General features: G+C 30.6%; 1 protein-coding gene across 2 annotated transcripts; it reads right to left on the bottom strand.

The window, feature by feature from the left end:
• Positions 1-1,242: 1,242 nt before the first annotated feature.
• On the bottom strand, positions 1,243-13,449 carry LOC107441347 (elongation factor 1-alpha 1). Of its 2 annotated transcripts, none has more exons than XM_087163789.1 (8): positions 13,212-13,449; positions 12,654-12,829; positions 10,955-11,134; positions 7,237-7,404; positions 6,871-7,150; positions 4,958-5,139; positions 4,671-4,881; positions 1,243-1,759 (listed from the first exon to the last, which is right to left on the bottom strand). In XM_087163789.1, exons 2-8 carry the CDS (start codon positions 12,795-12,797, stop codon positions 1,536-1,538), a joined length of 1,389 nt encoding a protein of 462 aa, XP_087019915.1. In that variant the 5' UTR covers positions 12,798-12,829; positions 13,212-13,449; the 3' UTR covers positions 1,243-1,535. The 2 variants fall into 2 exon arrangements, with proteins under 2 accessions (XP_087019915.1, XP_015910058.1); XM_016054572.4 differs by having other exon boundaries at positions 13,396-13,449.
• Between the last annotated feature and the right edge of the window lie 1,102 nt (positions 13,450-14,551).

Here is a 14,551-nt window from a genome sequence, read left to right as displayed (position 1 = left end):
CCCTGATAATTCCAGGTGGGTGGCCACCCTGAAAGTATTCTCGCTTTCATAGCAAATCCTCTCAACAAAAATACGCAGAATAGTCTTCCAGAATACTACAGTGAGGTGAAGAAGTTGGCAGAGTGCTGATGATCTTCGGGTCGACATATTCGTGCGAGCAAGCGTTCTCTTGCATGAATATAATAAAAAAAAGTATAAGTTGAAAGTCAACTAACTAAAAAATTGATGGTCGTGCTTGAAATTTAAAACAAGTTATTAGCCAGATTTGAACTTTCAAAAGGCATGGCATGCAAAGTCAAATACTCCCATTGTATTATATATATTTTTTTAGGAATAAATATTAATCAGTACTTAAAGCTGTTTACTTTAAATCAAAAAACAAATGTATATAAAAGCGATTATAAAAATCAAAATTTTTTAGTGGCTCTTTATTATTAGGAAATTTTTAATTATATTATTAATATTAGGAAATTTTGCAAATTGTAATTTCTGGGCTCATTAGATCGAAATTATTTCTTTTCTCCTTCCTCAAAACGCATTGTACAACTTAATTTATTATTGAAAGCCATGTAGTTTATATCTGTGAATAAAGCAGTCATTTTTTTTATTCATCGGAGAATCAAAATGCTTTGCTGTGCCGAAGCATACGATAGCAAGCGACTAATTTTGTGCATTTTTCATTGCCCAGTCGATTTCTGAGTTAGAATGGAATTCGAGAAGATTCTTTCAATGGATGCGGAACTGGATGAGCACTTTCACTGCTACCAAAACTATGGGTACATGACGGTTTGTACAGTCATGCGTCAAAAACTTGCCAACCCTGCTTAAGATAATTAAATACATCATAACTAGATCTGTAAGAATTATAACTTTGCGATAGAACTGAACCATTTTCCTTAACATTGGCATATTGTCCAATTATTATAAGATCCTAACTTTGCAAATGAAACCATGTACAATTTTTTTTCAAATTTCAAACAGACTATTTTTTATTGAATTTACAACTAGATTATCATGATACAATGAAAAAATGAAAGTCCATGACCATCTCCTTGAATTCCAAACCAGTGAAACAAAAGTACTACAAGAACCCAAAAATTTGACCCGACCCATTGAACACAATTCTATTATGGTAAACCTCGATTGGTCAAAATTGAATGCTCCGAATCTACGCATTTCAAAAACATTCTTGAAGCAATACATTTAAGACAAAAATAGGGCATAAATAAAAGACAAAATTAATTGGTTTTTAAACATTTATTTATTATTGAAGCAACAGCAATACATTAAAGATATTAATCGTATTACAGCTTTTTCCTGCGAAACTCTTTACGATGACACATATGACAAAGCAACCAAGGGCTAAGAAACAATAGTATGACTCGCGACAAAATAATGCTTCCATTGAGTTTAAACTGAAAAGGTAACTTAAGATTATACTTAATCTTAACAAAATCATTGGAAATAGAACAAAAGTCATTGTAAGAGCTTGCAAGTTCATACCGTGGCAGGTCTGTCTTGCTGCCCACGGATAGTTATTTCTTCTTTTGAGCTTTCTCAGCAGCCTTTGTGACCTTACCACCAGAGAGATCCTTAGGAGTAACTGACTTGATTACACCTACAGCGACAGTTTGCCTCATATCACGGACAGCGAAACGTCCCAAAGGTGGGAAATCAGTGAAGGTCTCAACACACATGGGCTTGCTTGGTACCAATTCAACAATTGCAGCATCACCAGACTTGATGAATTTGGGGTTATCTGCAAAAAAATTACAAAATATTAAAAAAAAGTCACTAGCTACACTTAGTAGTGAAATGTAAAATATTATGTTATTTGCATCCTTGATAATAGTATAAACTGATCACACTAATCTACACACTGCAAATATTTTTATACCCAAATAGTGATTATTATATTTTATTGAAAATATAACATAATCTCTGGGAAGCACGACAACTTGTAAGAAAGCATATGTGTGAAATATATCACTCCACAGACATACCTTAAAATTGCATGACAAAACCCTACTGAACCTGATATTTAATTTATTTTCCATCGCTGTATTTTCGCAAAAAAAAGATTACAAAATATTAATAAAAGTCATTAGCTACTTTGTAGCGAAATGTAAAATATTATGTTATTTGCATCCTTGATGATAGTGTAAACTAATCACACTAATCTACACACTGCAAATATTTTTATACCCAAATAGTGATTATTATATTTTATTAAAAATATAACATAATCTCTGGGCAGAAGAAAAGAAAGCATGCACAACTTGTGAAATATATCACTCCAGACATACCATAAATCGCTGTCTTTTTGGCGCAGGAGAATATGCAAATGAAAAATTTGTTTCTTGGCTGCCTTTTCAGAAACCCATTACAAATGAAGACACGAATAGTAATGAAATTCCGTACTTTAAGCTTACAAATAAAATTATATTGACCTAAGTGTTAAGTGGAATACTTTTCGAAGCACTAGAAAAGTAGGCATGAAATGTAGCTTCCTTGATTACTATCACTCTCTAGATAATCTTATTAAATAAACACAAAAATAATAACTTTTAGAAGTAAAATACTGAAAATTTTAACTATTTTTTACAGCCATTTTGAAATTGAAGAAAAAGCCTCAGTGGTAAAGTACATTGCAGAAAGATTTAAGTGCTAGAGTTTAATCGCAGACATCTCGAAAAAATTCTGCAACAGGGCTTGAAATATTTTGCAAAACTTGCCAGGGTGATTTACAACTAACAAGAAAACAAGGAGGGGACATGAAGACATTGATATACCTTCTTGTGGGCTGGTCATTTCAAATCTCATGAGCAGCACAATAGATAGATATGTTTATCAAGCAGCTTTTAATGTCAACAATAAAAGCAATCCTTAGCAAGGAGTAAATTGAGTTACTTTTAGGAAAATACCTAGAAACTCAACCAGTGACTTCTGCTACAGATATGGAAATAGTTTGTTAAAACAGCAGAGAGGTCACTGAATCAGGTCTTTATTTCAATCCTTAGCAAGGAGTAAATTGAGTTACTTTTAGGAAAATACCTAGAAACTCAACCAGTGACTTCTGCTACAGATATGGAAATAGTTTGTTAAAACAGCAGAGAGGTCACTGAATCAGGTCTTTATTTCCCTGACTTTACCAGAATTCCAGGTAAGAAGGTTAATTTTTAAGTCAGCGTGCGGGCATTTTGTCTCACAAAGTGTAAGACTGGCACAAGAAAGGTGTAAATGTTATCAAGGGTCTGTCCAGACATTGTGAAAGGTCCTGTTTTAGTAAAATGGTGAGAAAAAACTAATCATAATTTGTTAAGATAAAATAAGTGTTAAGGTCACATTCTTTCAACCATGGTCCTGCTTCAGTGAATTTTTAGCAAATAGGATCCTGTTATCGCAAAAATTACTTAAAACCTTTTCAAGAAGTTTTTAAATTATAAATAGATATAAGATTCCGCTCAACAATTGCTGCTACTAAACTAATTATTTGGTATTTAGCCTTTACTGCTGAACACAAATATTCATTTCAGAATAATTTTAATTGACATATTTTAAATAACACAACATAGTAATTAATGTATCACTTTTAATTTGTTATGCATTAAGTTAATGTAAACAATTCTTAGATTTATAATATTTTATTTAAAAAAAATTGCCAGAAAGTAATTTTTATTTACATAATATTCCATTAATTTTAAGAATAAATATAAATAGATCAATTATTTATTTATAAAAAAATTATGATTTAATATCAATAAGAATGTGCACACTATGTTTGTAAACGTAGAAATTTTTTCTTTGAATACAACATTAGGAATTCAAACTTAGGGACACCATAATTTTTGATAAAACATTTCATATTTTAATAAAATATGACTGAATGGGGTTTTAATAGAAATTCAAATATTTTGAACACAATGAAATTGGATGGGGTGGATTCCATTTTAAAAAATAGACCAATTTGGCAACCTAAACTAAACCTTCCATGATTTTTTTTAAACAAAAATAGTTAAAATCATGATATTTCGACTAATTTTGTTCAATACCGAAATTGATGACTTTACTATGACTTTCCTGCTGAGCGGATACCCTGAATATTCATTTAATTTTAAATAATTGACGTTTTCTTCCACGGAAAGTGATATATGTACAAACACTTGCAAGTCACTGTACTTACATTTCAATATTAAGCCATTTTTTACTGTATTTCACCCAAACAGTGCTTAAAATTAATTGATCATATTTTCCTTACGCCACTATTTCAATTCAAAAGTTTAAATAATATTTTGAATTATTACAAGCAGATAATTAAGTCAATCTTATTCTTCCATCAGTGTGCCAGTGTTGCTAGACTTTTTTTGCAATAATTATGAAAAATATTGTTCTCTATTAACTTTAAATCATTTGAATGGGAATTCCAAAGGGAGATTTTTCAATCACATCAGTAAGACTAGATGTGTAATTTCGTATCGGGTGAATAAGACTAGATGCATTATTTGAAATAGTGGTTATTACAATTCCCTAAGAAAATGCAGAATTAGTTTAAAAAAACTGCCACCCCTTATATCATAGCAAACCTTTTTCATCTTATACCCTATGTGAGGGTTGGTTGTATTTACCGGAAGTCTACATTTTAATATGTGTAAAAGTAATATGAAACTTACCTTCTAATTTTTTGCCAGATCGACGATCGCATTTCTCTTTGATCTCAAGGAATTTGCAGGCGATGTGAGCCGTGTGGCAATCCAAAACTGGAGTGTAGCCATTGCAAATCTGACCAGGATGGTTCAATACAATAACTTGAGCAGTAAATTTTTCAGTGCTCTTAGGAGGAGTGTCTTTGCTGTCACCACAAACGAAACCACGACGCAATTCCTAAAAGTAAATAATCTTATAAGAAACAAGCCAGTAAAATAAGCTTTTATCAAATCACACAAAATTGAAGACTTACCTTGACGGAAACGTTCTTAACATTGAAACCAACATTGTCTCCTGGTACAGCTTCAGTGAGAGACTCGTGATGCATTTCAACAGACTTAACTTCAGTGGTGATGTTAGCAGGAGCAAATGTAACAACTGTACCCGGTTTCAAAATACCAGTTTCAACTCTTCCGACAGGCACCGTTCCAATACCTGAAGAGAAAATTAATAAAATTCAAACAAGTATTCAAGAATTTAAACAAGTATGCTAGGGTTGAAATCAATCCCAGTGCAATACTACCATATTAGGCTTTAAGCATAGCTGGTAACTTAAAAAAATCTCAGTGCAATACTACGATATTATGCTTTAAGCATAGCTGCTAACTTAAAAAAAATCTCAACGCGTAAAAAAAATATAATCAATGTGTAAAATAACGAACAAACAATATTTAGCTTAAGTATTTACTCAATTAGTGAATGTTAAATTCAACACTAAATTGTAAATTTTTTAAGCCTATCTTTAACCAGGAAGTTATTATTGAAGAGCAAAAAGAAGTAAATTTTATTGACAAATAAAAGCAGAAAAATTTTTAAATCCAATAAAAGCTATTAATATATGAATCGTAAAACACAATTCAAAGCATTTCCAGTGTATAAGCGCTTTGCAAGAAAAACAACAAGCTTATAACACTGCTTTGAATTGTGTTTTAACTACCAACAAATTTTCCAAAGTTTTATTCCTCATTGTAGAAATCATCCAGAGGTTAATATTTCAGGGTTAATCACATCCATATCATCATTCTTTAGATATCAATCTAATTTTGAGCTAGAGTTGACTGACTCTGTGGATTTCTTGTACTTCGTAGATTTATAATATGACGAAAAATATCACTTTCCACCATGACAAATGGTTAAATTAGCAATGGCAAATCTCACAGAATGCGGACTTATCATCAGGTTTCAAAAACTGAAGTTCCTTTGAATATTTTGCATTAAAAGTTTGGCGACTTATCTTTTTGTTCTCAGCCATAACTTTTATCCTAAGTAAAAAAAAAAGGTAGTAATGCTCGCCACACATGCGATTTAAACGAAATAATCATAACATTAAGTTTTACATACGAACTCCACGGCAAGAAATGTTTAAGCCCTGCCTACAAAAGCAGCATGACATTTATTTACAAAAGGTTGTTCTCACTGCCATGGTTTTGCACATTAGTTCAGTACCATAGAGCCAGTTGCACAATTGCAAAACTAGTTCTTCAGGCAAGAAACGCATTTGCGGCTTTTAACTAAAAGTAACATTAGAAGAAAAATACTTTAAGATGTGTAAAACTGTGTATAAGCATAGAGATGACTAGAAATGCATACACTTTACACCTAATGCAGTTGTCAGGTATGCTTTAAGGATTTTAATTTTATGGTCATAAAATTCCTACAGGTCAAGCAAAATTAACGAAGACTTCGAAATTAACTGTTTTCAAGAATTAACTGTTTCAACACCAACACTGTTTTCAAGAATTAAAGTAGTCATTTTAGCTTGTTAACTATGCTTATTGCATATACTCAATCAATTTATACTCTGCTTAGAAATCAAACTAATTCAATAATCTTATCATAAAAATTAAGATTATTTTTGAATACGGATAACAATTTGATTTTATAAAAATCCAAATATTTATCATATTTAATTTTTATAACAGAAATATGAATTAATAGATCAACTCACTCTTATCTTTACGATCTTTATCTCGCTATACAGGTCACAATATGCTATTTTTAATTAGCATGAATGTGAATAATAATGTTTAAAATAATAATTCAAGAGATGAGTCAGAATTAAAAGGATTAATGTTTGTTATGGAAATCGAATTAAATCAATGAGTGAAACATTTCACAGGACTTCTATGTAAAAAGTCTCAACAATAATCACTTGAATTTAAATACCTCCAATTTTGTAAACGTCTTGCAGAGGCAAACGGAGAGGTTTATCTAATGGTCGTGAAGGTGGCTCCATAGCATCTAAAGCCTGCAATAAAGTCTTGCCATCGGATTTGTTTCCTTTCCTTTCAATAGACCACCCTTTGTACCATGGCATATTTGAACTTGGCTCTAACATGTTATCTCCATTCCAGCCAGAGATGGGAACAAATGGAACTGTGGCTGGATTGTAACCAATCTTTTTTACATAGGCTGATACTTCTTTTTTGATTTCTTCAAAACGAGACTACAAGAACAAAAAATTTAAGACCATGAGTGTTATTTGGTAGTTTGATTTTAACAAGATTCTTATAAAAAGATAAATATACATACCTCACTGAATGGTGGTTCAGTTGTGTCCATTTTGTTTACTCCAACAATCAATTGTTTTACACCAAGTGTGTAAGCTAATAAAGCGTGTTCTCTGGTTTGTCCATTCTTTGAGATACCGGCTTCAAATTCACCAGTGCCTCCAGCAACAATTAATACAGCACAATCAGCCTAAAATTAAAAGTTGTAAATTCAATAAAACAATCAGAAAAGTTAAACATAACTGAAATAGATAAAATTATAATTTAATATCAGGGTTCATGCTCTACTTTAGAAATAAAATTCAAGTACTTTTAAAGACTTATTATAAAATTCTCCAGGACTTAAATTTTAGTAAAAGTTAGACTAAAATTTTACATTTTAAACAAAAATGTTTTGACGATAATAGTTAGTTGACAGTCGATAATAGCAGTACTGAAAAATAAGACTTCTATTGCTCTTGATTTCGGAAAGTGATCTAAGTATAAAAAAAGCAAGGGTGATTGGCATCAAGTCAAGAATAAAATTCATGATTCATAAAAAACGTCAGATTTGAATTTTGCACAAGGCCTATTTTAAGCTAGGTATACAACCTCTGAATAAGCAAAAATTCGGGCAGGAGGGGGATGTTCTATATAATACTGTGTTATAAATTAGATAATTAAAAACATTTATACATAGATTACATTGATTTTTATTTAATATTTAAAGTGGCAGAAGCATTTAGACAGTTAAATTTAAATTGTTCTTAAATATAATTTCGAAATTTTGACCACTTTTCTATTAAAGAAAATTAATCAATTATTGGATGTTGCAGCTTAATTATCATTTTAAATTTATTACGGGTCAGCCATTTTAAATTGAATCAGTTGCCAACTTTCACCTCAATATCTTCCAATAGATTCTTACTAACAATTTTGGTCACTTTGACTGTTTTTAATTAACCACTCATACTTGAATTAATTTTTTTTTCAGTAGCATCGATCATACACACTTGACATGGTCACATGAACACGAATCGCAACGAGTAGTTTTCAAATAGAGTATAAATACGAAAATCGATGTTTGATATTGCAAAATGCGTGAATACGAATTGCGACATTGGATTTCAAACTTGCGGAAAAACTAATAGTGATATTGGGGTTTAAAAACGCTTAAGTACAAATCACAAATCGCGATATTAGCTTTTTAAATTGCTTTAATGGGAATTGTAAGTACAATTTTTGAATCACGTGAAAACGAATCGCAACACATGGCTTTTAAATCAGTTTAATACGAAGATCGATATTAAAATTGCCTGAATAAGAATCGAGATTTTGTCAGAATTTGGCGCAGTTCCCAATATTTAAAATTCCTAAAATCAGCCAAATAGACATAAAATCTTAAAATCAAACAGTATGTGTCATCATCTGAAAGACGGGAAAGTCATATCACACTTACGTGCGTCAAAAAGTTAAACACAGAAATGCTGGAAATAGGGCTGTTTTCCTAGGTTTGATACTTTTCAAGGTCATTTTGAATTTTTCAAAGATTTAATATCATTTTCAAGTACTTTTAGGGGCCCTTGAAAATCAAATTCAAGTACTTTTCAAGAACGCGGGAACCCTGAATATACAAAAAGAATATGACCAAGTCATCAATATCTAGACTAAAAAACTATTTGAATGAGCATTACTGCATAGAAAAAAATAAAAAGCTGAAAATAGTAATTCAAAATACCATGTGCAAACACACTTCAAATTAAAAAGGCAGCTAATATCCTGAAAATATCTTAGATTATCAATTAACCATTATCAGGATTGATAATATGAAAACCTTGAGAATATATGAGATTGATTGATAATATGAAACCTATGAAACCTTGATTGATAATATGAAACCTATGAGTGAAAAATCTATATACCAAACATGTTCCATTTTTTGAAATAGTATTTATAATTAAATTTCTTATAAATGAAACATATTGCACCTTTAAAGTAAGAGATTAAAGAAAAAACTTAAATCTGCAACATTGGACAAATCTTAAGAATTACAATGAATGATTTGTATGAGTATGAAGCAAACAAATATAACTTTCATATCTGGCAAATATAATATTCAAGGGATATGTCCAGACATTTTGTAAAAAGTCCTGTTTCTGTAAAATTTTGTCACATTTTGTTTTGTTTTTTTGTAAAATTTTGTCAAGTCACATTCTTTTAACCAAGGTCCCTCCCTCGCTTTTGAATTGAGAATTTGTACAAATAGGGTCCTGTTATTAAAAAAACTTTTTCAAGCAGTTTTTGAATTGTAAATAGTTGCAATATTATACTCAACTCTAAAATTATAATTTAAAAAATTTACATTTTTAAAAATAAACAGCGATTGCTGCTACTAAATTAGAGATGCGACATACAAATATTTGGTATTTAGCCTATACTGCTGAATGCAGAATATTCATTTTGGGCGAATGAAGGAAGAAGCGTCTGTCGAAGATAAATAGTATTTCATTTACATTTTTCTTCCCCCCTGGATTCGATTAGCAAATCAGTATTTCATTTACATCTTTCTTCCCCCTTGGATTCGATTAACAAATCAATGATAAACAAGTATCTAAAGTAGGGGTGTACAACCTGTTTGTTTAAACAATACCTTTTGTTTAAACAATATAAATTTTCTTCTTTCATTCTGTACGCTTCCTTTAGGTTAGAATTTATATCTCTCCCAATATTTATGTATATCAATATATATTTGATAAATTAATTATTGTGAAAAATTGAAAGTTTTTTCGCTAATCTACCTGCTGTGCAAGTGGCCCTTCAATCAAAAAGGTTATGCAGCCCTATTCTAAAGGGTCCGATTAAAAGATAAAATTCTTTTGTGAAGGGTTAGTTCTTCAAAGGAGATCCCTGATAATCAAGTCACATCAATGGGATTTAACATAAGTTTTGAAATCTCAGATATATATACTTTATTATTTGCAAGTGCCTATAAAACAATTGGTTTGAGATACACATAATTATGTGAAATATTTGCACAAAAAAAATCATCTAACCTACTTCTAGTTTACAGGCCTAGGTGAATGATACAAAGAAACGGGAGTTCCGGGATACACCCTAAATACTAAGACCTCTACTATTTTATCTGTTAAGTGTTTTTTAAATGGTGTGAATATGAATTTAGATATGAATTTTAAAATCATGTGCATATAAATCACTAATAGGGATTTATAACTATGGAAATGCAGTTTTAAATCACGTTTACATAGTCAAAATAATCAGACTGAGATAAAATAAATCACAAATGATTAAAACAAAAGAAATAAAACAAGAGTAAATAAAAAAATTAGTTTCACAACTTTTCAATTTTATTAAATTTAAAATATTAATGTCCCACTTATTTTACTCTCAAAAGATATTAAACTTTAGTGCCTTAAATCAAAAATCTAAAAAAGCAAATTATGTTTATGAATAGTTCGTTTTTTGAACTATCCCGCTCAATTCATCACTTTTGAATATTCAGTTTATAGTATAATATTTGAGCTTAATAACCTATCAGATTAGCAAATTTTATTTCATTAATATTTAAGTTAATATTGTTTAAAATATAGCTCGACAAGTATCTTTGTATGCTTGTTAAGCTTTATTAAATTGCTAATCTTTGAAATAAGAGAAGATACATCAAAAATTAGCATTCAGCAACTAAGAACTATTGATTAAAAAGCAATTAATATATAAGGCCTGTTATATAAATGGTCAAATACCTGAGAAGTGCCAGTAATCATGTTCTTAATGAAATCTCTGTGGCCTGGAGCATCAATGACAGTTACGTAATACTTAGATGTTTCAAATTTCCACAGAGTGATATCAATGGTGATACCACGTTCTCTTTCTGCTTTGAGCTTGTCCAATACCCAAGCATACTTAAATGAACCTTTTCCCATCTGAAATACAAAAACAAATTTTTGAATCACATTTATAAAAATGTTCAGACAACACTTTCTAATTTACAGACATTGATTGCTGAAAAAAGAAATTAAGTAAAATATTTTTCAATTTTTTAGTGCTGAACTGTACATACTCATTTTTATTCAAAATAATATTGAACTAATAAGTGCCTGTCAAACTTTTTTAAATCAACATATATAACGTATAAAAATTTTAAAAAATAAATTTTCTTTGTCAAGGAGTCACGCCTAGTATCAGGAGTAATTGTGAGATTAACTCAAAAATCCTGAAAATTAGTGACTTAATAAATTTAGTCTAATATTTTCAAAACATGAAACCCTAAATAAATTATATGCAGCATCTTCCGGAGCACAAGTTTTTTTTTTTTTAAATTTACAGTTTAGTGATAACTGCATGACATTGTTATAACTAAATAATAGTAACCCATATTTGGGAATTTGTTTCTGACCACCAAAATATAAGGATTAGTAACAATCTAAGAAATAGTTCCCATGGTTTCATCAGGACAGCTATCAAGTTAGAACCTCCAAGTAAGCTTTGTTTTCTATTTCACTTAATCATGAGAACTTTAAACAATTCAAAAGGCTTTTGCACTCTTATTAAATTACGTATGACCAATAATAATTCCACGCAATAGAGTTCAATAAATATTTATAATTTACTATTTTATCTAACTATAAGGTATACTGGTTAGAGAATTTTACGTGGCAACAAAAAATTAAAGGCTAAAATTAACATGTGTAATTAATAATACTAAATAATTTAATAACATTCAAATAGTACTATTGCAACTGAGCTATATAATCCAAGCCATGACCTCCCCCCCCCCTGATAAATTGTCCATGACGTACATTAAATCAATTAGAATTTTTTTTATTATAGAAAATAAACTATTTTATGAATACTTTTTGAAGTTAACAAAAGAAATAGCAGAATAAAATATTTGATAACAACCAGTAACTTAATACTAAAGCCATTCATTTCTGAACATTTCATTTTAACATTTTATGTCCCAGCTCAATATATTTCTTTTACATTTCATAGGATACATGGCTTATAGGATACATAGCTTAGACACAAAAATAAATAGATCCTCTACTCCCAGTTAATAATTACAATATACAGACAAAATTACAGTACTTAAGCGGAAAAAAAACAATCAAGAAAAGCTAGTAAACATAGCAACCAAAAAAAAATTTAGTTATCAGCAACAAAACTTAGTTACAAAAGAAATTTTAATTTTGTACATATTAATCACGAAGAGAATTATTTCTCTCAACATTGAAGTAGATAATCCCTAATTAAACTTGATACTCAGAAAAATGCCAATGGAACATTCGAGAATGATCAGGAAAAATTTTTTCAACTGAAATATTACCAACTGATATATATATATAAGATAAGTTAGTTTCATAAGAAAATTCGACATATTTTGACATTTTTGTCATGAACACTGCCAATAAAGAATAGAATTAGTACTGAACAAATACATACTTCTTGGGCTTCTTTTTCGAACTTTTCGATTGTTCTCTTGTCGATACCTCCACATTTGTAGATGAGATGACCTGTGGTGGTACTTTTACCAGAATCTACGTGGCCAATAACCACAATATTGATATGAGTCTTGTCCTTAGGCATGATTGCTCAAAAGTCGTCAATTAAATAAAAACCTAAAAATGAAACAAAATAATAAATAAGATCATATTATGCCCTTGTTCGAAACGGAAGTAACACGTGTAAGTTTAATGACAAGATTGGAATTCGAAAAAAAACACTTTAATAACACTCATATTTAACATACTTCATTGAAAACAATCAAAATTGAATCCTAATACCGACTGACATCTAGTAAAATTTATCATTTATTATTCTAACTGGGCGAAAATGTAGACGACCAACATGGCGGACTACGACACCGGTAAGAGAGCTGAACAATTACCAGACAAGATATATAATCTTGATATCAAAAATTAATCTAACAACTTATTAACTAAAAATAAAAAGTTAAGGAAAAATATTATAGAAATTTATTCTAATTCGATTATAACTTACAACTAAATTCACTCTTCTACCACGAGTAAGGGTAAGATGCCGGTAAGGTCTAATTCAAAATGGAGAATTAAGTTAGAAATGATACTACAAATATATGAAATAATGATTTATTTGGCTTAATAAATCCTTAAAATGTAATGACAAGTATGGATTGAACATGGATGATAAAATTATGCATACTTACTATTAAGATTTTGAAGAGCTGACAAGAGAACACTCTGCAGTAAAGCTTAGCAGGTGAAAGAAGAGGAGGGAATGATCGACAAAAGTGATCACGTGACGCGCAAACCCGCTTTCTCGGGATACGTCATATGAGATTTTATACTCTCGACTTATATTAAAATAAATCACTAAAGGTAGTTTCTTACTAAAACATAATGTATCCGAAATGTACTTGAGACATTGTACTTCACTTAAAATATTATATTAAAGCTACAAATACAGGAAGAAAGAATTTTTTTATGAACTTTATCAAAGAAGCCTGTCAGATAGAAATAGTTTATATTTATTATTCTCACCCGAGTCGGGACTTTTTTTATCGCGAGTATCTAATTGATATCCATGCTTTTATAATTGATAAAACATTATTAATTTGATTTATTATTAAACACTTCAGCGAATAAAATTTTTTAAGCATCTTTGTTTAGTTGTAATACTTTATTTACATCGCAATAGAGCTGCACAATAGGCAATTGTACCAAGGCGACGCTATGAGAAGAATCCCTGAGGATGCTCCGAAAATCTGACATCACAATGAACGACTAGCCAACTTTTGATTTTGTGACGTTAAGTTAACTGAGCTTAAATCCAAAACGTTAAATAAACTCTTAGCCATTATGCAAATATCATATTTGCCCTAAAATACAAAAAATAAACGGGTGTAAAGATACGAAGAGGTCTCGCCATTCCTCAAAGCAGAGTTCAGTACGTAATATAACTTCTTTCTTGACTTCAGAGATCACCTTATTCTGAAGCAAATAATCACATTCAAGACAAAACAGTCAAATGGCTGTGCCCATCACGTGTTGTGAACTTTGATCCTCTGCAGAAGAGATATCTCACCCGTTTTGGTAGTTCTACGCACGAAGTGAAGCACTTATCATTAGAAAAGTTTAACGAAGATCGATATTGTGCCCCCTCGGTCCCTTCGCAGGCTGATAAAAGTGATCCTCCACACGTCATTCACTAGCCGCTGACAGTGACACGTTACTTTGGTAATCTACTGGGAAACGATTCTTACGATCAAACGATCACTGCTTATGTTATATTGATAATAATAACCAAGGGCGCCGGCAAGGGGGTGCAAGGAGGTGCACTTGCACCCCTCTGGCTTTTTTTCT

This window comes from Parasteatoda tepidariorum, chromosome 5 (genome assembly GCF_982258835.1).
Source record: "Parasteatoda tepidariorum strain Cologne lab strain chromosome 5, Ptep-v5.0, whole genome shotgun sequence".
Lineage (NCBI taxonomy): Eukaryota > Metazoa > Arthropoda > Arachnida > Araneae > Theridiidae > Parasteatoda > Parasteatoda tepidariorum.
Note: the sequence above shows the minus strand (reverse complement) of the source record. Positions and strands in the feature narration are given on the sequence as shown.